Here is a 22,249-nt window from a genome sequence, read left to right on the forward strand (position 1 = left end):
ACATGCACACTGACTCACCTCTACTGTCAGCCCAAATTACACCTCACATATGCACCGCTCACACAGAAGAGAAGGATGACACAGAGGGAGAGAGAGAGAGGGAGAGAGGGAGGGAGGGAGAGGGGAAAACAGTGAGAGAGACAGAGGAAGAGAGTGAAAGATCAAAAATCAAAGTGCCATTGCTGCATCTGATTTTGTCTGATGATTGTTCACTGTGGAAGAGGATGAAGAGGTGTATGTATGTGTGTGTATGTCTGTTTGTATGTGTGTGTGTGTGTGTGTATGTGTGTGTGTGTGTGTGTGTGTGTGTGTGTGTGTGTGTGTGTGTGAATGTATGTGTATGTCGCTGCTGGTAAAAAAAGAGAGAGTGGGAATGACACAGGAACATCTTGAAAGCAGTCTCTTTCCAATGCAGAAGTTTTTCTTTTTTTTTTTGTTTTTTAAAAAAACTTGTTACAGAGAATGAGACACTGCGGGAAGAGAGAAAGAGAGAGAGAGAGAGAGAGAGAGAGAGAGAGAGAGAGAGAGAGAGAGAGAGAGGGAAAAAAACAGGAAACCGAAAGAGTGTGAGACGAGGAGAGAGCGCAAACAATGTGCAAAACCTTAGCCATTTTTTCCCCTCTCCCTCCAAAATCTCATTGTAACTGTCAACGCCTAACTGGAGCGCCATTGTCTTCAGCAGACAGCAGGCTTAATAGAATATTGATATGTGACGTGAGCATGGGGGAGGAAGTTTGAGTGGTTGTCTTGTGTGTGTGTATTTGTGTATGTGTGTGTGTATTTGTGTGTGTATTTGTGTGTGTGTGTGTGTGTGTGTGTGTGTGTGTGTGTGTGTGTGTGTGTGTGTGCGCGTGTGCGTGTGTGTTTTGGGGGGCGGGGGGGGGTGTTGGTGGAGAGGAGGGGGGCACAGCTGTGACACATACTTCATCATACCCTAGTGTGTGCCATCAGTCATTAGCTCGCCCAGCTGTTCCCACCGACACGCCACTGCTTCCTCCGCATCTAAACAACCGACGCGTCGCCTGGGTCTTCTGACGTCCCACGATCACCCTCGGGTCAGCGGCAAGGACACGGCGACGACTCTGACTCATCGCTTTTTTGGTCTGTTTGGTTCTTTTCCTCGTCAAGAAAACTCTTGAGGGGTTTTGCTAGGTGTTCTGTACGGCATTAGTGCTAGTGTTAGTGTGTATGTGTTTTGTAAGCAGTTGTACGCTAGTTAGTAAGGCGGTAGTGCAGTTAGTGTGTTAGTGTGTGTGAGTGTGTGTGTGTGAGTGTTTGTGTGTGTGTGTGTGTGTGTGTGTGTGTGTGTGTGTGTGTGTGTGTGTGTGTGTGTGTGTGTGTGTGCGTCACGGTAAGCTAATAGTATACTCAAATTTTCTTTCCTCTTGCTTGCTCACTGAATTGACATTATTGAACATAGCATTGAATTGGGGGGGGGTCTAAGAGGCAATGAGGAGACAGAGAGAGAGGGAGGACATGGAGGAAGAAAAAGAGAGAGAGGGGGGGAAAGAAGGATGGAGAGAAGGAGGAGAGACTCAGGGGGACTCATTTGCTCTCTGATTTAATTTAGTAAATTCCTCAATTTCATTACGAAAAAAAAAACGTAAGAAAACAACCTAGTTAATATCTGGAACATGTGCAAAGCAAACACACAGGGATGTATTATTTTATACCTCCCACGCTTTGAGGCTTTACTCTCCCAGATACAAATGAATATATTTACCTCACATGAAATAAACAAACACCACAACAAGAACAACAACAACAAAAGCACAAAAGCCAGTTATCCACACATCAGTCACAGTCCCCAATGAGAAGCGCATTTCCACAAAATGAATCACGGTGGAGTCGTCTCTCTGGCGGTATTGGCTTGGGGGTTGTTGTCATGCCATACTAAGATGGAAGGGGGTGATAGAGGAAGAGGAAGGAGAACGGGAGGAGACACAGATAGAGATAGATGAAGGGGAAGAGGAAGACAGGCGGATGGAGGGAGGGAGGGAAGGAGGGATGGAGAGATTCGCACCTTATGTTTGAGGCCCTGCTGGAGCTCTTGTAGAGAGCGGGAGGGTTGCTCTGCTACACTGCTACACCTGGAAAGAGAAAGATAGGTTAGAGTGATGGAGAGGCCGATAGACAGAGATGGAGAAGGAGAAAGATAGAGATGAATAGACCGAGAGAGAAGAGAGACAGAGAGATTAAAAGAGTTAGCTGTAAGTGCAAATAAAGAATAAAATTATAGGCAACCTCATTCTATGCTTTAGAAAACATTCACATATGAGCTACAACTCTCTCTCACACACACACACACACACACACACACACACACACACAGATAAGTAAGGGAGTGAAACTGAAGAATGAAGACATGTATTTTAGTCACAAATCTGGATCCTTGAAGACCAATGTGAAGGTTAATGTGGCAGTGACAACAGGACACAAGTTTACACAGTTGAAACGCTATGTGACCTTGACATTGGCAGGGACTTCTATGTACAATAAGCAATCAATTCTGATCACATACTGTATCAAAAACACACTTGGTCTAAGTAAGCTGGGTAATGTCAATTTAGATGTAAGTTCATGTACTGTATATTCGGAAATATAGTAAAAAATAATATATATTCTGAATTCTGAATTCTGAATATTCTTTGAAATTGAGCATTTGTAAAAAACAGTAAAAGAAAAGTAAATCTGAGGACAATAAAGGCCAGTGATGGATTTAACTGAATTCGCCTTTTTTATTACTATTTAAATTGATTTTCCACTACCTGCTGTTTGTCAGTCATTTCTGCAAGACATTATTATTTGTTAAAAAGGAAATAATGGCTTGTGTGTTGTGGAAAGAAAAAAATAATATATTCTACCATCTCTGAATGTAAATTCATTAAAACAGAGAATTGAAATCATCACTTTCACAGTCAAAGCAATTCTTTCTTTGACAGAGCAATGACAAAACAAGCCATAGTCCAGAACATCATACCAGGTACTTATTCAGATGACCACTAACACCATCACCATGTGGACCACAGATGATAAGATAAGATTGTCACAACTTTTACTGTCACACCACACAACCTTACAGCATATATTGTAGGCTACTTTACCACTGTTGAGTCCATCTTAAATATTGCACACTGCTCTGTATTAACAATTCCACAGTGGGGTCCATATTGTATTGTATTGTATTGTATTGCGATGGTGTGATGTGAGGTTGACAGGACACACACACCTGGACCACGCTGCCCCTTTCTGGCTCTGCGGTGGACAGTCGCTGGGACGGCCCCTGATGAAGTCCTGACAGTTCATACTCACTTGGCCTTCCCTCCGCATAACCTGCAAACACAGAACAGGACCCGTGCTCGGTCAAGCAATGACAATGTGTTTGAGTGTGTGTTTACGCAGACACATCATAGCTGCTCTGGAAGAGGAGACAGTCATGACAACCCCTTATGATCATGCTAGTGATGATGATGATGATGATAATGATGATGATGATGATGGGTTCTACTGATGAAGGGTTTACAGATCATGATGAAAGCAACTGTGATGGGAAAAAAAAACACAACAGCAAAGGCTGCCACCATTCTGCTGACAACTAGCTTAACAACCGCGATGGCAGGGGCGATAATGATGCCGGTTACTATGACGATGAGGATGATAACTCGCCGCGTGAGTGGGCCACACATATGGAGGCCTCTATCTCAAGGTGTGTGAGGGGAGGAGGGAAAACAGCAGACATATGGAGAAGCTGCGAGGTGGTGCCGCAGCTCCCTGGCACGGCTCCCTGCTCTCTCCCTGAGTCTCGCTTCAGGTTTTAATTTGGCGCGTGCGTCGCCGGGGAAAGGGCTGTTGTTGATGCTCCCAGTTACCCCGGGGAAAGCAGGTGCGCCTGACCCCACGGTGAGCTGCTGTAAGTAAACCAGGTGGCCATTTGAAACAGGTGTGTGCACACACAAACACAGAAACACACACACACACATAGATCACATGGACACATACACACACACATACACACACACACACAGGACCACACAGACACATACACACTCTCACATACATGCAAACACACACACACACACACACACACACACACACACACACACACACACACACACACACACACACACACACATGTGCCTACTTTAGTGTTTCACAGTCAAATCTCTGTCTCCTTTGGAGTGGCCTACATCCTGTCATGCAGTCATCGACCATCCCCTAGAGAGCATATTAACTCTCACCGGCTCTGCTCAGCGCGTCTGCCTCGCCATTAGCCCCAAACATCCAGGGCCCTTCAGACTGTGTGTGTGTGTGTGTGTGTGTGTGTGTGTGTGTGTGTGTGTGTGTGTTTCATCAGAGTGCTAAACTGGCACTGGTACCATCCTCTTGCCCATGTAATGATCTAGCCCCGCTGACAATGCAGGACATTAACAGCAATATTAGAACCTGATGCTGCCAGAGCGAGCGATACACATCTCTACCCCCCCCTCCTCCCCCTCCTCCTCCTCCTCCTCTCCGCCTCGCTTTCTGTCAGCTCCAAGACTCTCTCGCCACCATTATTTGAGTAAGTGTTCTTTTACATGTAAAATAGCCGTCTGTCTGTTAAATAATTGATAACTTTAAAAAAAAGTAAAAGTGTGCATGCTAGAGAGAGAAAAAGAGAAAGTGAGAGAGAGAGAGAGAGAGAGAGGGAGAGAGAGAGACAGAGAGGGAATTCACACCCGCTCTCTCACTGTCTACTTTGGAAGAGCAGAGAAATATGAAAAACAAAACAAAACATAAAAAAATAATAAAAAAGAAATAGCTGGTTGCATCTCCTCCCCTCCGGCGGAACGAAGCGGCGTGAATAAGCCACATCAAAACGTCACATGAATAACGGCTGCCTCTCTCCCCGCCGACAGAGTCCCTCAAAGTAAACTTCCAGCAACTTCCGAGTGTCCCTAAATGGAGGCGCAGGCGAAGCTAAAATGGTGGGATGCTACTGCTACCGTCGGAGGGGGAGAAGAAGGAAATCTGTGTGGTGAGGAGACGACAGCCAGTCAAACTGTCATCCCTAGCCAGCCAGACGGAACAAAGGGATACTGCCAGACAATTACAACCACACAGTCCGTAAGAGCAGCTGTAGGATATAGAACTCAGATACATGCAATATACTCACTCACGCTTTATACGGCAGGCTACGGACAGCATAATACTTTAGACATGGTACAAAATGACAAGTCTTTGACATCACAGGTACAATGTAATACACTCTGCTCAGAGATGGGAGCTGAGAGAGAGAGAAAGAGAGAGAGAGAGAGAGAGAGAGAGAGAGAGAGAAGTATGTGATGCAGAACTGTTGAAGGATGAATGTGCGTTGGGTGTGAAGACACTGCATTACAGTGTAGTCTCCTGTGTGACAGACAGATTGACAGACACACAGATGGGCAGACAGAGAGACTGTCCCCACCCCCACCATCCCTTAACACAGAAGCACACGCACACACAACAACAACAACTTCCAGTTATATATTCAAGACACCCAAAGCATTTCACAGTGAAAGGGTAACATCACTAACCACCACCAATGTGTAGCACCCACACACACACATGGTGGTTGTGAAATGAACACGTGTATTGCAGCAGATACTCAAATCCGCATACCTGGAAGGTGAATGTGGCAGTGACGCACAAGTTTGCAATGAGACAAATAAAGTCTAATGCACAACCAGAAATTACACAATTTTAGGATCCCTTCATTGGCAAATTTCAACAACTTTGACATTGACAGGACATTACAAATACATGGTCACCGATTCAATTTGAGAATTCAATTTGGCTCTGAGTGTGAGGCCAACCTCTTTTAGGAAGCTACCCTCTACTGCTCTCTAGTGTCATCCTCAGCAAATGTCACCAAATCAATTTCTTTCACTGTGAATTTTCTCACACCGCTAATGTCATAAAGACATTAGCAAACCAGAACTGACACATTCATCAAAGAATAAACTGGGTAATGTGAGAGGAATATGGGCTCACAAGACAGTCACATGTCTTGCAACCAAAATAAAGCAACTCAGGTAGCCTATTGCCAAATGAAAGCCAAAAATCCTGGCTTAAATCAATTATCAGCCTTCCATTTTGAGCCCCATGTCCCTGGGGCTACTTGCTCACCTTAGCCATAAGAGTGTTGTACTGGTCTGGGGAGAGAGAGGGCATGAGAGACTGGAGCAGGTGTTTGAACTCCTCAGCGGGGATGGAGGAGCTGCTGGGCAGATCTTGGGTCTGGCCACAGGACCTCAGCTGCTCTCTCCTCTCCTGGCCCGTGGGCCTCTGACAGGTGCCCGCCTTTGAACATGGTCCTACCGTGCACAAACACAAGGGTGCGCATAGCGGTTTACTACTACAGCGAAGGCAGGCTGAGTTATTCACTGACAGGCTTAATGGAAGTAGGCCTATCACCAAACTACAGTAATAACAGTCAGGAATACAAAGATTTCAAACAGAAGAGTGGGGTCAAATTATATTAATTGGTAAATGTGAGCTGTTCTGTAATAGTGCAGTTTTTCAATAACCATCAGGTTCTGAATTTAACCCAATACACGAACCCATGTTAATGTTGTTATCAAGTTAGCAGACTAAAATGTGATATCTGAACACAACACTCCAAATTAATCGTAAAATAACAACAACAATCAACAAATTGTGTGTGACACAAACAATTAAAGTGTCTGCTGAGGGCTAATAGGCCTACTCACCTGACTTTACCTGGCCACCAGCCTGATAAGGCCGTGCAGCTGGGGTTGTGGGAGCTACGACCAGACGGGCAGGCGGCACAGGTTCCAGAGAGAACAGCACAGGGCACATGTCGGTCTGAACGGATAGCACAGTATAACAAAATAGGCCGTTTACGTGGTGTGTACTTGAAACACTGGCTGTGGTCACCTGAGGCTGGCAATCTGCTAACACACCTTCCTCAGACAGTCCTCAACAGCTGTGGCGCGCCTATAGCATGCAGCGAAGGACGACCACATTCCTATTGCTTTAAATTCTCTTTTTTATTATTATGCAACCGAAGTTGGTTCTAGCAAAGCACGTGGATGAGTTTTCAACACAAAAAGGCAATTATTGCTTTGCAGCAAATTAACCTTTGCTTAATTAAAATAGATTTTGAAGTTGCCACAAGGTTAATAACATAAATTAACATATTTTCTCCTGCCGAGATGATCAAGACGGGCTGTTTGTTTATGAGCCTAAAATTCCGTGTTTCTTTTGGTGATAATAACACAAGAAAGGCATTTTGGACTATTTCATCAAGAAATAGCCGTGAAATTCAAATTTCCTTTCAATTATTTGCATAATAATTACCAATTACTGTGATGACTGACCTTTGGCTGATCTCTGCTCGCCGAATCATCTGCAGTGCTTTGCGTAGCTTTATTGCCTTTTCCAGATGTGAAAGTGCTAGAAATACTCAGAATTTAGTTGCCATAGGTACCATTCAGAAGTCCATTCGATCATTCGGTCATGGTGGAATTAGAAGGGGGGGGGGGGGGGGTGTTCTACTTATGGTGTTGTCTTATTAAAAAAATTGAATCAAGGACAGTTCAGTGTGTGTTGTATCTTGTTGATGTTAATAAAGGGCTAGTGTCTCTATATATTCACATATTTCATAATTTAATTATTTATTCATCCAACTTCACACTGCACCTGCTTCACAAGCTTTACAGAAGTCATTTTTCAGAATAATGCTTTTCATTCTAATTTCTAATGCTTTTACTTTATGCAATTCAATTATTTGTTTGTTTAGGGCCACAGAAAATATAAAATAACAGTTCATTATTATGAGTTTTGAGGTACATAAGAAACCTTGTTAGAGCCCTCTCTGAATGCATCAATACCTATTCTGCAAAAATATAACAACTTTTACAGCAGCATTTTAACAAAAACATTTCACATCAGTACAGTGTGCGCAGTGCTAAATAGAAAAAAGAATATTCACATACAGTGATGGCACTGTCATATATCAACTGTATTCTGGGTTGTTGTTAAGGTTAGGACAACCCTGTGCTGTCCCACTATGCTGGCGGCCTGATGCAGTGCCTCTGCATTGTCAGGCAAGCTCACACACGTAATGGCTTTGTCCCTCGCATGTGTCAGTGTGTGTTTGTTCAATTTGGTGACGCTGGTGAACACTCTGGAGCAGGTGGTGCAGGCGTGCGGCCGCTCTCCGGTGTGGCTCCGTTTGTGGCGCGCCAGCTCGGACGAGCTGCGGAACTTCACGGGGCACTCGGTGCAGGCGTACGGACGCTCGCCAGTGTGCACACGCTCGTGCAGCGCCACCTCGGCCGCCGTCAGGAAGGTCTTGTCGCAGTGCGAGCACGCGAAGGGCCTCTCGCCGGTGTGCATGAGGTGGTGTCGGGTCAGCGCGAACGGCTTGGTGAAGCGCTTGCCGCAGTACGAGCACGGGTACGGCCGCTCGCCGCTGTGCGCCAGCATGTGCTCGCGGAGCGCCCGCTTGGACTTCAGCCGCTTGCTGCACAGCGTACACGGGAACGGCCGCTCGTCCGTGTGGGACTTGTAGTGCTTGGAGAGCTCGCCGAGCGACAGGAAGCGCTTGCCGCACTGAGAGCAGAGGAAGGGACGCTCCCCCGTGTGCATGCGCTGGTGGCGCTCCAGGATGGACAGCAGCGTGAAGCGCTTGGGGCAGTGCTCGCACTTGTGCGGCCGCTCGCCGGTGTGGACCGCCTGGTGCTTCTTGAGCGCCGAGTTGAGGCCGAAGCAGCGGCCGCACTGGGCACACTGGTGCGGCCGCTCGCCCGTGTGCGTGAGCTGGTGCCGCTTGACGTCGGCCCGCCGCGTGTACGTCTTGTCGCACTGCGGGCACTTGAACTGCCGCTTGCCCACGTGGCTCTGCCGGTGCTTGGAGCGCTCCAGGAGCGTGTCGAAGCCCTCGCCGCACTGCGGACACTTGTACTGGAGCTTGTCGCCGTGCGTCTTGCGGTGCTCGACGAGCGGTGGCGCCGACGCGAAGCTCTCGCCGCAGATGGAGCACGTGTGCGCCATGGGCCCCTCGTGGCTCTTCTTGTGGTGGGCCGCCAGCGAGCGCAGGTTGGGGAAGTCGGTGGCGCACGCCTGGCAGCGGAAGATGCACTCGCCGTGCGTCTTGCGCTGGTGCTTGGTGAGGTCCCAGGCGTGCTGGAAGGTCTTCTCGCAGTGGGAGCAGCGGAAGGGCCGCTCGCCCGTGTGGATCAGCTGGTGTCGGCGCACGTCCGACGAGCGGGTGAAGGTCTTGCCGCAGGTGTCGCACGTGTAGCGGTAGCGAGGGCTTTTGACCACTGGGTCCTTCGAGGATACGACTGAGGAGGAGGTGGAGGAGGACGAGGACCTTCGCGTTCGGTAAGGGCCGGCAAAGGGCTTGGAAACATCTGCGCCATTCTGTTTGGACTCCGTGGCCTTGCTCAGCTGGTCCGGATGAGAATTCTGATTGTTGTCCTGTTGCCCCTCCCCTTTGTAGAAAAAGATACAAAAGTTTCATTAAGCATTAACAACAGTGAAACCCCAGAAAGGGCAGATAACCTTTACATCATCATATATATGATATAAATAGATCCTCAGGACAGAGAAAAACTACTCTCAGCAGTCAGTGTTAACATTTACACAATTACTATAAATAGGAATACAACATCTGGATCATTTTACAGTCTGTGGTCACATGTATGTCCAATACACCTGTAGGCAATATGAGATATGTAATCTGAGTATTCCAGTCTGTGAGCTTAGACATTAGACATTTATGAATATAACACATGACCATGTGTTATATTCATATTATATGTAACCTAAGTATTCTAGCCTGTGAGCTTAGACATTATGAATACATCACATGACCATGTTCCACACCTCTCCTGTCTTCTCTTCTGTCAGACTCTGACTTCAAGACTTCTTTGCCGCTCCTAAAAGAATATAAATGAGCATCAGATACAGATGAAAAGACCAATACAGACATGTTTTCCAAACACAGGCCCTCCACTCCCAACTCTTACTCTTCCTCAGAGAACTGAGGGGCGACCACTGCAATGTCATCCTCTTCCTTCTTTAAAACGGGCGGTCTACCCCTTCGTCTCGGAGTGCTGACTGGAGTCTTCTTCTGCTCGCTCTTCCTCGGCCTCCCAGGGCCGCGACGTGGAGTGACCGCTTGAGGAACTTCGGGGACCTCAGGAGTTGAGACGTCTGCCGAGAGTTCCTCGACCACACCAGACTCCTTCAGTGATGGGAGAGTTTCACTTTCGGGTGAATGTTTCACTGTAGGTGCTGTTTTGCCATCTTGCTGACTGCATTTGATAAGGGGGGTGTTGCCTTCGTTGTTCTCCACCCCATCCTTGCTTGAGGTTGCCACATTCTCCACAGCAAGATCACTAGTTCCTTCACTGCAAGGTGCATTCTCTTTGATATCGATATCCATCACGCTACAAGTGCCTATGCTCTGTGTAGGAACGGACCCTTCAAGGACCACTGCATCTGGAATGGATTCCCACTGTACGGACACATTCTGCAGCGAGTCCACTACTTTGCTACCATCCACCGATTGTGAATGCGCTGCATCATTTGAAACAGTCACAACGTCATCCTTGACTTGGCTATTCACTGACTCAGCTAAATGCGATGGCTCTTCCAGCACAGTCACCATCTCCTCGCTCACATGGTCCGGCTCCACAAGCACAGTCCTCGCCTCCACTGGACCATCGCTCTGCATCTTCACCTCGATCTCCTCGTTGACCAGCGGAACGACATTGGCCGGGTCCTCTTCCATGGTCACAGCGTCGCCCTCCTCGGTCGTCCTGAGCTCCACCTCAGAGTACTCGGTGACGATGATGGTCTCGGTCACGACATCCGTCAGAGAGCCGGTGCTCAGGATGCCCACGCAGGTCGAGTCTGAACTGATGTGATAGGTCACAGGCTCTGTGGCCACCACAACCTTGATGGAAGGGGGAGGGGTGGCCAGAGAACTCAGGATGCTGTCCCCCTTGGATGAAGTGGACGGAGCTGAGAAACCAGAGAAAAAAGGGGGAAAGTGAATTATAAGTCATTAAAGCCATGCTAGTGTAACGGAGGCGAACTGAGCTAGCATGCTAGTTGCCCGTGTAAATCCTCACACCCCTAACCTTAAGTGGTTAGATCGTTCGACACCCATGTCGGTGTGTGTTGAGGTGGCGAGTTCGAGGCCCATGAGCGGCAGACGAATTACGACCTCTGTTACACTAAGACATGTGAAGGTGCAGTGGTGTGCATCATCAACTAACCAGGGTTCAAATGTTTGCGACTTGGACAGTGCTGCAGCAGGAACTTCAAGTCCTTTGTCCCAAGCTGCACACATTTCTCAAAAAAAGCAGGAACAGCAGTGAGCCAGGACACGACCTGTAAAGGAAAAATATGTTTTCATTCCATCCACAATACATTCAGTAGATCTAGATCCACTTATGTTTCAATTATGAAGCAACAACAATTTTGAAACAACAATGAATATATTACAATGCCATGTACCTGTTCCATGTCTGGTAAAGACATCAATTGCTCAAGTCTTGAAAGTAATTCCCGCATCAGTTCCTTAACTGCAGTGTCATATCTGGGTCCATATTCCACTGGATATACCTCCTAATATGGAGATCACTTTTAAATTCTTAAAAATAAATTCTATATCCAACTTTTTCTGCAAACATTAATTAATAACTAAAATTTAAATTATCTAACCTGGAAGAAATATGCTTTCTCAACAGGATCTTTCAATAAGGCATAAATGAGGTTCTCAAAATTTGCCATAGATGCCTCGATGTCTGAATCTTTCACCTAAGACAAAAGCGGAATTTCAGATCATACATATATAGTTATTATTAGAACAGTGTTTCCCATACATTGATTAATTTGTGGCGGCCCACCACAATATCAAAATTGCCCACCATACAATGTTGTACTATTGAAATGAGATAAAAAGCCTTTAGAATAGAATACTGTTTGAATACTGTTGGGTTGTCGAGGTTAGCACACTATAACGTTACAGCTACTAAACAATATTTTAGAGAACCACAGGAAAGGTGTTAAATTCCTATAGGCGGGGGATTTCCCACAGTGGCCAATCAGCCACCAAGCCTATTTCACATTACACGGCATGCCAAGTTCAACAACAATGCACAATTGTGGCTGTCGCAAATGTACTGCATGTTGTACCTGGGGTCTGTAAAGGCCCATTAACAGGCCAATCAACATCCAAGCCAACACAACATGCTGCGAGATACAATACACAATATCATGTGCTTATTCACAGGGAATAGACATTCGCTCCACATACCAATGACAGTTCAGCAGGGAGGCAGCATCTTTTCATTCGGTCCAAGTAGTGCTGGACTGTTGGTCCATCTACTGGGCCACGACATAACTCTAAAAGAAGCTAAAACACAAGCATACAAATACATGCTAACATAAAATGACCGACAACATCAAACAGCACATACAGTGGCGCGGGAAGTGGGGGTGCGGCAGGTGCTGCAGCACCCCCTGGTGGCGAAGCTTTAAAACCTCGATGACAATAAAATGATAGTTTATGAAAATCTCTGGTTGTTGTTTCTGTTCCACGACATTTTGTATGACATGTTTGGGTTGTGAGATGAAGAAAGGGATAATTTTAATAATAAGCCTATATCGTTTTTGTATACATACTTTAATTGTATGTGTTTGTGATTGCTGTAGAAAGTAATTGGGCTATTGCACGTTCTGTATATACGCACTAATTGCTGTATGATGCTAATGATCATTCTGTCACATCTCCAACTTTACGTTTGTTATTGCTATAGAAAGTAATTGGTCTATTGCATGCTCTGTATATTTTACGCACTGTTGTATGATGTTGATGATCATTCTGTCACATCTCCGTCTTCTTTTTCCTGCCGCCGTGCAGGCCCAGATGGGAGCCTGTCGCTTTTATTTGATGTGTTTGTGATTACGAAAGTAATTAGGCTATTGCATGTTCTGTATATTTCACACAGTAGCCTAATTGTTGTATGCTCATGATCATTCTGTTATGTGATTTAACCTGGTTTCGATGAATTGTTAGAATGAAATAAAGTCCGCTACACCTGCACCAGCTCCCAATGAATGCTTAATTTATTGCGAAGTTTCGGGCACTAGCCCTCTGATCAAGGGCGAGTGCCCGAAACGTCGCAATAAATTAAGCATTTGTTGGGAGCTGCTGTAGCGGACTTTTTTTCATTCTTCCATTTTTTACCTTTTTGTCCAGCACACAACTTAATACTTTGGATGTGCATGCTTTATTGCTTTTTTATTTTGATGAATTGTTAGGCATAGCCTAGGCTACTTGTGGTAGTTTTTAAAATAAACATTGTCATCTAACACCATCCTGGCGCAGCGAGCTCTTTGTTTTAACAGACAGTTTGATAATGGATATATTATCCATATTATACAATTTACATTGATTGCACTAGGCAAATAATATTTTAGTTTGTACGTACGCATTTACACAGATATTTATGTATATTATTTTTTCATCGCTGGTCTTTGGAGTTCGCTTGTTGCGATATAGGTTGTGCGAACTGTCAGCTCATCTGTTCTTCATGCAGGGGAGGGGCGAGTGTTTTTTTTATTTGTTTTAAGGAGACAGAGGTAGAGTGGTCTGCAGCCTGTGTAACATAGTATCTTTAGAATTCTATAAACTCTACGTGGACCCCCCCCCGGCCGCATCCGCACCCCCTGCCGAAAATGTCTTCCTGCGCGCCTGAGCACATAAACATAGACACACTGAGGAGAATAATACTTGCTCACCCTGGCACGCAGTCCCAGAAGAAGTTGGATCTTTTCTCTGTGACCAAGCAGCTCTGGAGCCAACTCTGTTACCACAGTAACAAATTCATCAAGCTTGTCATAGTGCATGATTTTTTTCTGCTGCACCACTTGCCACATGAACGCAGTCATCAGCCTCAATGGTGGAACCAGGAGCCGTAGAGAGGACAGAGGGAGGGAGACAGCTTTGAAGAGAAAAACAGAAAGATAAAGAAAAACTGTGCTGTTTTCATTACAGTACACAACAAAGTTTAAAATAGCTTAATCATGACCCTGTCATTGCAGACACATTCATTGTCATAATTGATAGGCTACTACACCCGTTGAGGATCCCAATACTTAACTAATTCAGCTCTCCTTATTTCACACAAAATCGGGTGTAATTTCAGTGTTGCAAGTGTAGTAATACAATGAAAAAGGAGCTGCCTTCATCTTTAACTGTACAACAAGCAACACCCATAGACAGGCAACACCCCAACAACAATGCTAGCAATCTGCGCAGCATTGATCCGCTTCAAGTATGGGAAGTTTGCGATACCTGCACATGTTTATGTTTTGAACTGACCGTTTGTCCTACAAGCATTGTGTCGGACTTGTGACATGCACTTTTAATAACCATTGAGAATGCACAAGAAATAAATAACTTGGAATTGTTGTTGAAAACACTATTCAATGCAGCGTCAGCTAGCAGCTTGATAGCAGTCTCATGAGTTACGGCTGAGAATCAGGCTCACTAGACAAGCATTACAGTGAAAAGGAAGAATCAAACACCTGAATCATCATTCTCAGATGAGAGTTGCTGGTCCATAATTGCGGGTCGGCAATAGCAAGGGGCTAAAAACAAAACAAAATCCTTGGAATAAACGCATCAACTCAACCTAACTAGCTCAAGTACGCTTGGTTACTGCTACTGCCAAGGATTGTTGCCCTTCAAGGTGAATCCTGGGAGTAGTAGTTCAGAAAACGTAACGATATCAGTCAAACGTGTAAAGTATTGTTATCGGACATCTGGAATGTTCTGAAATTATGTAAAACATATTTATTTTAATACATATTTGAGATGAATTTATGTCGACCGGCAACAACCTTGTTATTTAACTCTTAAAAGGAATTCTGAAACATTAAAGACTACAAGTCCCTCTAATGTATTGAAAACTACGTCATGACATCATTCGAAACGTCCCCAGAAATCACGAAATGGTCAGAATGCGCAGGAAATCAATTTCAAGATAGCAAAAACTGTAAAGGACTCTCCTTCCACACTGTCATTGCACATGAATGCTCATATTTCCACTGTAATGGAAACATGCATCGAAGATTCGGCAGGTAGGTGTAATTAGAAACTGCATGCACACAGCACAGCACACCACAGCTAGCGTGTAGGTTGGTTGGTTATCATCATTGGTTATCATTAGCATTATGCAACATTATACATGGAAGGTGGGAGACACATTATTCAACGCAAAGTAATGAAAGGTCATCTTAAGGTGTTGCATCTTGCTGACTGGACATGATTGATTACACGTGAGATCGTCCTCCCAATGTTTTGGTAGAAGACCTGGTAACAAACAACTTTACAACAGGCTGCAAGTTAGTTAGCTTGCAAAACAAATTTTGAGCAACGTTAGTGAGTGAGCCCACAACGTTACACACCTGATGACCTGAAGTTGTCAGAGTGGGTAATTAAATGAGATGTTATTCTAGGGTTGTTTTGGAGCAGCACATGATACAATTCACTCTTGATTGTATTAGTTAAAATATATGAAGATTGTGAAGAGTCTGAAGACATCTGTCCAGGCCACTGAACTCCAAAGCTGTTACTCTTAACTGTTCTCTAATATCTTATCTCACAGGGACTGATCAATATGAGGAGGATTGAGACCTGTGTGTTTCTATTTACAGATATATTTCTCCCTCTGTCTTCACTGCGTCTCCTGATCCCACCACTGCGGCTAGTCTCAGCTGCCATGTGGCAGGTGGCACAAAGGAGAGACATCATGGATTATGGAAAACTGGAGGAATTTGTCAGTTTGGTGACAGAGACAGTCCCTGATCTTCTCACTTGCAAACAGAGGGCCCAATTGCTACTTAATCTACGGACCAGGGTGAGTTGAATGAACTACAGTGTTATTTAGGCTGTACTAGTTAGAGTTTAGCGTACAAGACATTTTACAATTTTCATGGTCACCGACTAACATTAGGCCTATGTACCTTTTTTTCTTCTTGTCCACTATACTCTCAGTTGATCCTTGAAATGTGCCGTTGTGATACCGCTGCCAATTCAGAGTCAATCCAGCCTCTGTTAGATCGCATTAGACCTCCGGGACATACAGGAGTGAGTTTGTTTTTAATGACGTGTTTTTACAGGATAGCTCTTACATGACATATAAATACTTGTGCAAAGGTTTGTGCTGATGTTTGGAGTGCAACTTTGTAGAGTGGAGATGCTCAGGTGGATGCAGAAGAGACCATCTTCCTGGAGCTGGTACATACCTTGCTGAAAGACCCTGCTGAGAAGGATCACTTCTTTCAGGTAGTTAACCCACCCTTTTCCTATTTTGTTTCAAATATAAAATCGAATGAACCTAATAATACATGGAAGAGCCTATTTCTAGAGCCTAAAACAAAAACACTTTTTTAAAAATCTTTTGGGCATTATTGTCTGAGTGTATGTGAGTATGTAAGTAATGATAAATGTAAAGCATACTCACTACAAGGTGGATCTTTAAATATAGCCCATTAATACCTTTGGATACACATAGTGTGTTATCCACTTGAGCTAAGCTACTGTAAAGAGCTTTTGGTCAGAATGTGAGTGTGTTCACTATGTATGTTTGATCAGACAATTTATTTGACTGTTACCTGTTGTGCAGGAGGTGTTTCCAGTGGAATACGGCAATAAATACGACACAGACTTGCAGCTTCTGGTGTGGGAGTTCCTCTCCAGATTAGAAAAACTGCTACCGGTGCCTGATCTTGGACAGGTAATAGATTTCACAGGAGTTTTCCTAAGTTATGTCCCTGTGCAAGGTCTGCAAGGTATTGATTTGTGTGCGTTTCTGTTGTGCTGTTTCAGACAGTGTCTTGGCTTAGCTCAGCCCCCTCTGTGTTGGACGAATGTGTGGAGTCTCTCGCTCAGCCAGAGGACTTGAGAACTCTCCTCCAGCATCACCAAAGCCTTGAGAATGTTGGGGCACAAGGTAAACCTAACACATTGAGTTTGCAAGTAAGTTTTTATATTCCCCAGAGCTTCAGACTACAGGACTAGTACTACAGACATGCCTAGTTCATGTGCTAGTGCTGGTATCAGCTAAAGAGTTGGCGATGCACTGTATTACGCTACCTAGAATAACATGGTGAATAACATTGAAGGCCACCTTGGGAATGTAAGGAAATATTTTTAAATCTGACTTTAGAGCATGCTTTAGAGTTAATATTATATGCAAATGTGTGCAATGCTTAATGAGTTTCTGCTAATTAAAACCTATGTAAGTAAAATCAAGAGTTGTCTGTAATTATGTGGATCATCCTTCTCAGTCACTCACTACTCATTTCCTCTTTTTCTTCACATCTCTTAAGGTCACACTGTGGAGATGTCTTCTCAGGTCTTTGCCTGCTCGCAGTGCCCCTTCTTTCACATGCAGGAGTCCTACCTACTTCAGCACATTGAGAAAAGTCACCCCGAGGAGTATACCAAGCTGCAGAAAGCTGCTGAGGAAACCTCATCAAGGAAGACCTTCCAACGGGTCGAGTTCCCCCAGCCGTTTCCCATCCACGCTGTAACAGAAGTGGCTCCCTCGGGAGTACACTCGTGCCCCCAGTGCGGCAAAAGCTTCACGCGCTCGTCGGATGTGACGCGCCACCAGCGCATTCATACCGGCGAGCGGCCCTACATCTGCAAGGAGTGCAGCAAGGGCTTCAAGAACTCCTGGGACTTGACGCGGCATCAGCGCATTCACACCGGAGAGCGGCCATACGTGTGCCCGCAGTGCGCCAAGGGCTTCACGCAGTTCGGCCTGCTCAAGCTGCACTACGAGCGGACGCCGTGTGGCATGAGCTCTGGCGAACTGCTGGAACCCCAAGAGCTGGATGCGGCGGGGCTAGTCGCCGACGCCAGGGGCAAGTACAAATGCCAGAAGTGCGGCGCGAGTTTCGACACGATCCTGGAGAGGCTGCAGCACCGGCAGACGCACGTGGTCAAGCGACAGTACAAGTGCGCGCAGTGCGAGAAGTCCTACGGCCGACCGTCGGACCTGCGGAGGCACCAGATGAAGCACACGGGCGAGAGGCCGTTCCCGTGCGAGGAGTGCGCCAAGTGCTTCACCCACTGGTGGCTGCTGAAGAAGCACCAGCAGATCCACAGCCGCGAGCGGCCGTACGCCTGTCCAGTGTGCGGCAAGGCCTTCTCCCAGCCGCAGATTCTCAGCCGCCACCAGCTCACGCACAACGGCACTCGGCCCTTCCCGTGCTCGTATTGCGACAAGAGCTTCACGCAGCTGGCGGGGCTGACGCGGCACCTGCGCGTCCACTCGGGCGAGAGGCCGTTCCCGTGCGGCGCGTGCGGCAAGAGCTTCCTGACGCACGGCGAGCTGTCGCGCCACCGGCGCAGCCACACGGACGAGAGGCCCTACCCGTGCCCGCAGTGCCCCAAGAGCTTCAAGACCAAGCGGGCACAGGCCGAGCACCTAAACACCCACACAGGGGAGAGGCCCTTCTCCTGCGCCCACTGTGGGAAGGTGTTCGCCAAATCCACATCGCTGGTGCGCCACAACCTCATGCACACAGGAGAGAGGCCGCACCCGTGCCTCGAGTGCGGGAAGACCTTCCTCACGTCTGGGGAGCTGCTCCTGCACCGGCGCATACACACGGGAGAGCGCCCTTACCCCTGCACGCTGTGCGAGCGCAAGTTCCGCTGCTCCTCGGACCTCACCATGCACCTGCGGACTCACACGGGCGAGCGGCCGTACAGCTGTGGGGAGTGCAAGAAGTGCTTCTCCACCTCCACACGTCTCAAAAGACACATGTTCACACACGTTGGAAAGAGTCTGTAAAAGTACAAGATTTTGACATTTCATAAAATAAAATTGAGACATGTCCCGTCCATTCTCCCCTGACTAATAAAGAAATGTTTTTTAAGGGTGTTCCTTGTAATTCACCTGCTGATTCATACTTGACTTCATTTCAAATAAAAAATATATAAAAAAGGCAGTTATTTTTTTATAAGAGAATTGGGAAGTTTGTGCAAATTAAGTTTAATGAAAAAAATGTATTGCTAATTATAGTAATCTGATAATAGTAATAGTCTAATAATCTAATTCTAATATTGCAAACATCAACACTCAATTCAATTCAACAGTGCTGAGAAAGATTTGATTTCCTTGATCTTCAAATATACAGTCTATGTCTTCAACACTCTGGATGAAATGCATTCTGCGCTATGATTCTACAGTATCTATGCGCGTGGAATGTGAAGTTAGTGTTGTGCGTTCTGAAGTGGCGACATATCCGTAGCAACGAAGTTAGTAACGAAGAAAATGGCGAAAAGAGGAAGAAAGGTAAGTCAAGTCAGTTTTATTTGTATAGCGCATGATAACCACAGAGGGTAATTATGAGATATGTTTGCTTCTGTGACATTTTACTGATTAATATGTGTTATGTATCATTGAAATTGGAGAAATGTGTAGGCTAATGGAAGCGTGCGTTGTGATTGTTTATCACGTATCATTAGTGCTAAGGCAGCTGCCATACTAGCTTAACTTCTTTTTACGGTAACCATCTGTTAATGTTATAAAAAGACAAAACATGGAAAGAGGACACAAGCCGAGGAGACTGCGGCAGGTGCTGCGGAGGCAACAGGGAACACCAGGTACGAATACTTAACAGGATCCGATCATTTAAAGTTACCGTTATTCGTTAAGTCCTTATTACAACTGTGCTACCCTCCCTCTCAGCAAAACCTCCGCGACTGTCCCCATGCCTGATGTAGGCCTATCTTATGAGCAATTAACCGCTATTACACAGTTATTAGAGGTAGGTCATTATACATGTTTAATAAAAGTGTGTCATTAATGAAACTTCATAAACAAGACCTTTAACAACTTAAAACAGCTGTCAGATTTTCTGAGGCATATGGGAGAATTGTAATAGTTTCTAGCAGGTCTATCCAAATTGCAGACTAGTGACTTGTAATCCTTTGAATGTCTTACGCACAGGAGGACACAGATGAAGAGCAGGAAAGAGAACTCAAGAACACTGCACTGAGGGAGATGATTAGAAAAGGGCTGAAGATAATGATGGAACCTACGGTAGGGTTTTTCATAATCATTTTTCAGGCTATTACCCACCTACCCTATGCCCTATAGTGGATACAAAATATAGGTCCATTGATTGTTCACGAAAACATACCAACAACAATCACAATCCAATCATGCCTTGTCTCTTCTGCAGACATCAGAAATTGTACAGAAGCATCTCCCCTCTGCACCCAAGATTGTTGAGAAGGTGAAGGCCTTTGACCAGCAGTTGGCTGAGGAGATGCTGAAAAAAGTGTTTGACATGGTGGAGGTGATGTTCATCGAGCTGATCACCAAAGACGAGATCAGCAAAGATTTCTCCTCCATTTTCCTCATGCCCGAAAACAAAGGGCAGGGAGAACAACAGTGTCTCCCCAAGAAGATGGAGGAGTGGACCCTAGACCAATACAAGCTCCTGATAACACGTCTCACCGGTCACGTCACTATCATCATGCTGGACCACCTGATGCACACCTGTAAAAATGACCTGACCAATGACGCTAAGCTGTGGAAGGTAGGCTTCACCAAACCAGTCTACCTGCTCACGCACAACTTGGCAATGCAGGCTGCCAACACAGCTTACCACAACAAGTTTAAAGATTACTTGAAGCCTGGAAAAAGGAGCAAGCCGTTCTGTTTACCAGGCAAAGCCTCACTTGTATCAGCACCTGCACTGACGTCTCCGTCTGGAGCAGCTTCTCGAGAGGCTACTGGGTCCGCCTCCAAACCTTCAAGTAGCAACCAACAGGCCCCTGCTACTACACCAGGCTCAAGACCTGCCCAAACAGCATCCAGGCCTCAGTCAGCAGCAGCACAGAAGTCTGCCTCTGAGGCCTCCAGATCTCTGTGTAGCAACCAGCAGGCCCCTGCTACTACACCAGCCTCAAGACCTGCCCAAACAGCCCCCAAGCCAGCAGCAGCACAGCAATCTACCTCTGTGGCCTCCAGATCTCCATGTAGCAACCAACAGTCGTCTGCTGCCACGCCAGCCTCAAGACCTGCCCAAACAGCCTCCAGGCCTCAGTCCGCAGCTGCACAGCAAACTGCTTCAGTGGCCTCCAGATCTCCATGTAGCAACCAACAGCTCTCTGCTGTCACGCCTGCCTCAAGACCTGCCCAAACAGCCCCCAAGCCTCAGTCAGCAGCACAGCAATCTGCCTCTGTGGCCTCCAGATCTCCATGTAGCAACCAACAGCTCTCTGCTGCCACGCCTGCCTCAAGACCTGCCCAAACAGCCTCCAGTTCTCAGTCCGCAGCTGCACAGCAAACTGCTTCAGTGGCCTCCAGATCTCCATGTAGCAACCAACAGTCATCTGCTGCCACGCCAGCCTCAAGACCTGCCCAAACAGCCTCCAAGCCTCAGTCAGCAGCAGCAGCACTAGCAGCAGCACAGCAATCAGCCTTTGTGGCCTCTGGATCTATCAAACGCCAAAACGTTTCTGCTGCCCCAGTGAGCACCACTGTACCCACACCAGAGAAGCCTGAGAGGATTACAATGATGGTCATAGAGGTGGTTCTCAGCTCAATCAGAGACCTGACCAGACTGGGAATGCTGCCTCTGAAGAACGATGCGTAAGAGAGGCACAGCTGAAAAACAAGCAGTTTCTAATATGAGCATGGAATTAATATTTTTACAATTAAAGTATAACTAACAGAAACGTCTGAATGTATTTGCAATCAGTTAAATCTATTTAGTCAAGTATGTAGAACTGTTTAAAGAAGTAGGTAATTATGAAGAACAAATGCAACATGCAGTCAATACATACAATAGTGACGGTTGCTTTTCACTTCATCTGAGATGGGCAAAGTCAGTTTAATACCCTACATATTTGGCGCCACCAGGTGGAGAAAAAAATACACAACATCCCAATCAAAGTCATGCCAAGTCTGGTGTCCAGTACATTTTCAGATAATTGTTATTTTATATATCAATCATTTGAATCATTGTCATATAATTATCATAGACTTTTTCCATTTAAAAAATATGAATATAACATGAGATCAGCGCCTGGAGGAAGAAGGGCTGTGCAGGGATTTTGAACCTTGATGGACAACATATGAGATATTTGATCAAAAAAGGTAAATATGCGTAACTGTGTCTTGTGATGGTGTGTCATGGGATGTGCCTTGCT

The 22,249-nt window shown here is 45.9% G+C and overlaps 3 protein-coding genes across 3 annotated transcripts in view; 1 reads left to right on the top strand and 2 right to left on the bottom strand.

Annotated features, from left to right (window-relative positions):
• LOC143136499 (EF-hand calcium-binding domain-containing protein 6-like) overlaps positions 1 to 6,840 on the bottom strand; it is a 35,355-nt gene extending 28,515 nt beyond the window's left edge. The window contains exons 1-3 of the mRNA XM_076297224.1: positions 6,732 to 6,840; positions 6,148 to 6,335; positions 3,230 to 3,333 (exon numbers count right to left, since the gene is read on the bottom strand). Coding sequence (XP_076153339.1) covers positions 3,230 to 3,333; positions 6,148 to 6,335; positions 6,732 to 6,840 — 401 coding nt within the window. The remainder of the gene's footprint in view (positions 1 to 3,229; positions 3,334 to 6,147; positions 6,336 to 6,731) is intronic.
• A 793-nt stretch (positions 6,841 to 7,633) lies between these two features.
• Positions 7,634 to 14,736, bottom strand: LOC143136399 (uncharacterized). The gene is made up of 9 exons (XM_076297106.1): positions 14,596 to 14,736; positions 13,807 to 14,009; positions 12,320 to 12,418; positions 11,725 to 11,820; positions 11,518 to 11,628; positions 11,277 to 11,391; positions 10,020 to 11,019; positions 9,877 to 9,929; positions 7,634 to 9,482 (listed from the first exon to the last, which is right to left on the bottom strand). Exons 1-9 carry the CDS (start codon positions 14,630 to 14,632, stop codon positions 7,993 to 7,995), a joined length of 3,204 nt encoding a protein of 1,067 aa, XP_076153221.1. The 5' UTR covers positions 14,633 to 14,736; the 3' UTR covers positions 7,634 to 7,992.
• Positions 14,737 to 15,021: 285 nt separating this feature from the next.
• Positions 15,022 to 18,925, top strand: LOC143136402 (uncharacterized). The gene is made up of 7 exons (XM_076297109.1): positions 15,022 to 15,150; positions 15,727 to 15,929; positions 16,067 to 16,159; positions 16,262 to 16,357; positions 16,698 to 16,808; positions 16,901 to 17,024; positions 17,404 to 18,925. Exons 1-7 carry the CDS (start codon positions 15,099 to 15,101, stop codon positions 18,873 to 18,875), a joined length of 2,151 nt encoding a protein of 716 aa, XP_076153224.1. The 5' UTR covers positions 15,022 to 15,098; the 3' UTR covers positions 18,876 to 18,925.
• Positions 18,926 to 22,249: the final 3,324 nt, after the last annotated feature.

The sequence above is a fragment of the Alosa pseudoharengus genome, unplaced genomic scaffold, assembly GCF_046254945.1.
Source record: "Alosa pseudoharengus isolate Yale_2024_CS ecotype anadromous, Long Island Sound unplaced genomic scaffold, YU_APseudo_1.1 YU_APseudo_1.1_scf_20, whole genome shotgun sequence".
In the NCBI taxonomy this organism is placed as follows: Eukaryota; Metazoa; Chordata; class Actinopteri; order Clupeiformes; family Clupeidae; genus Alosa; species Alosa pseudoharengus.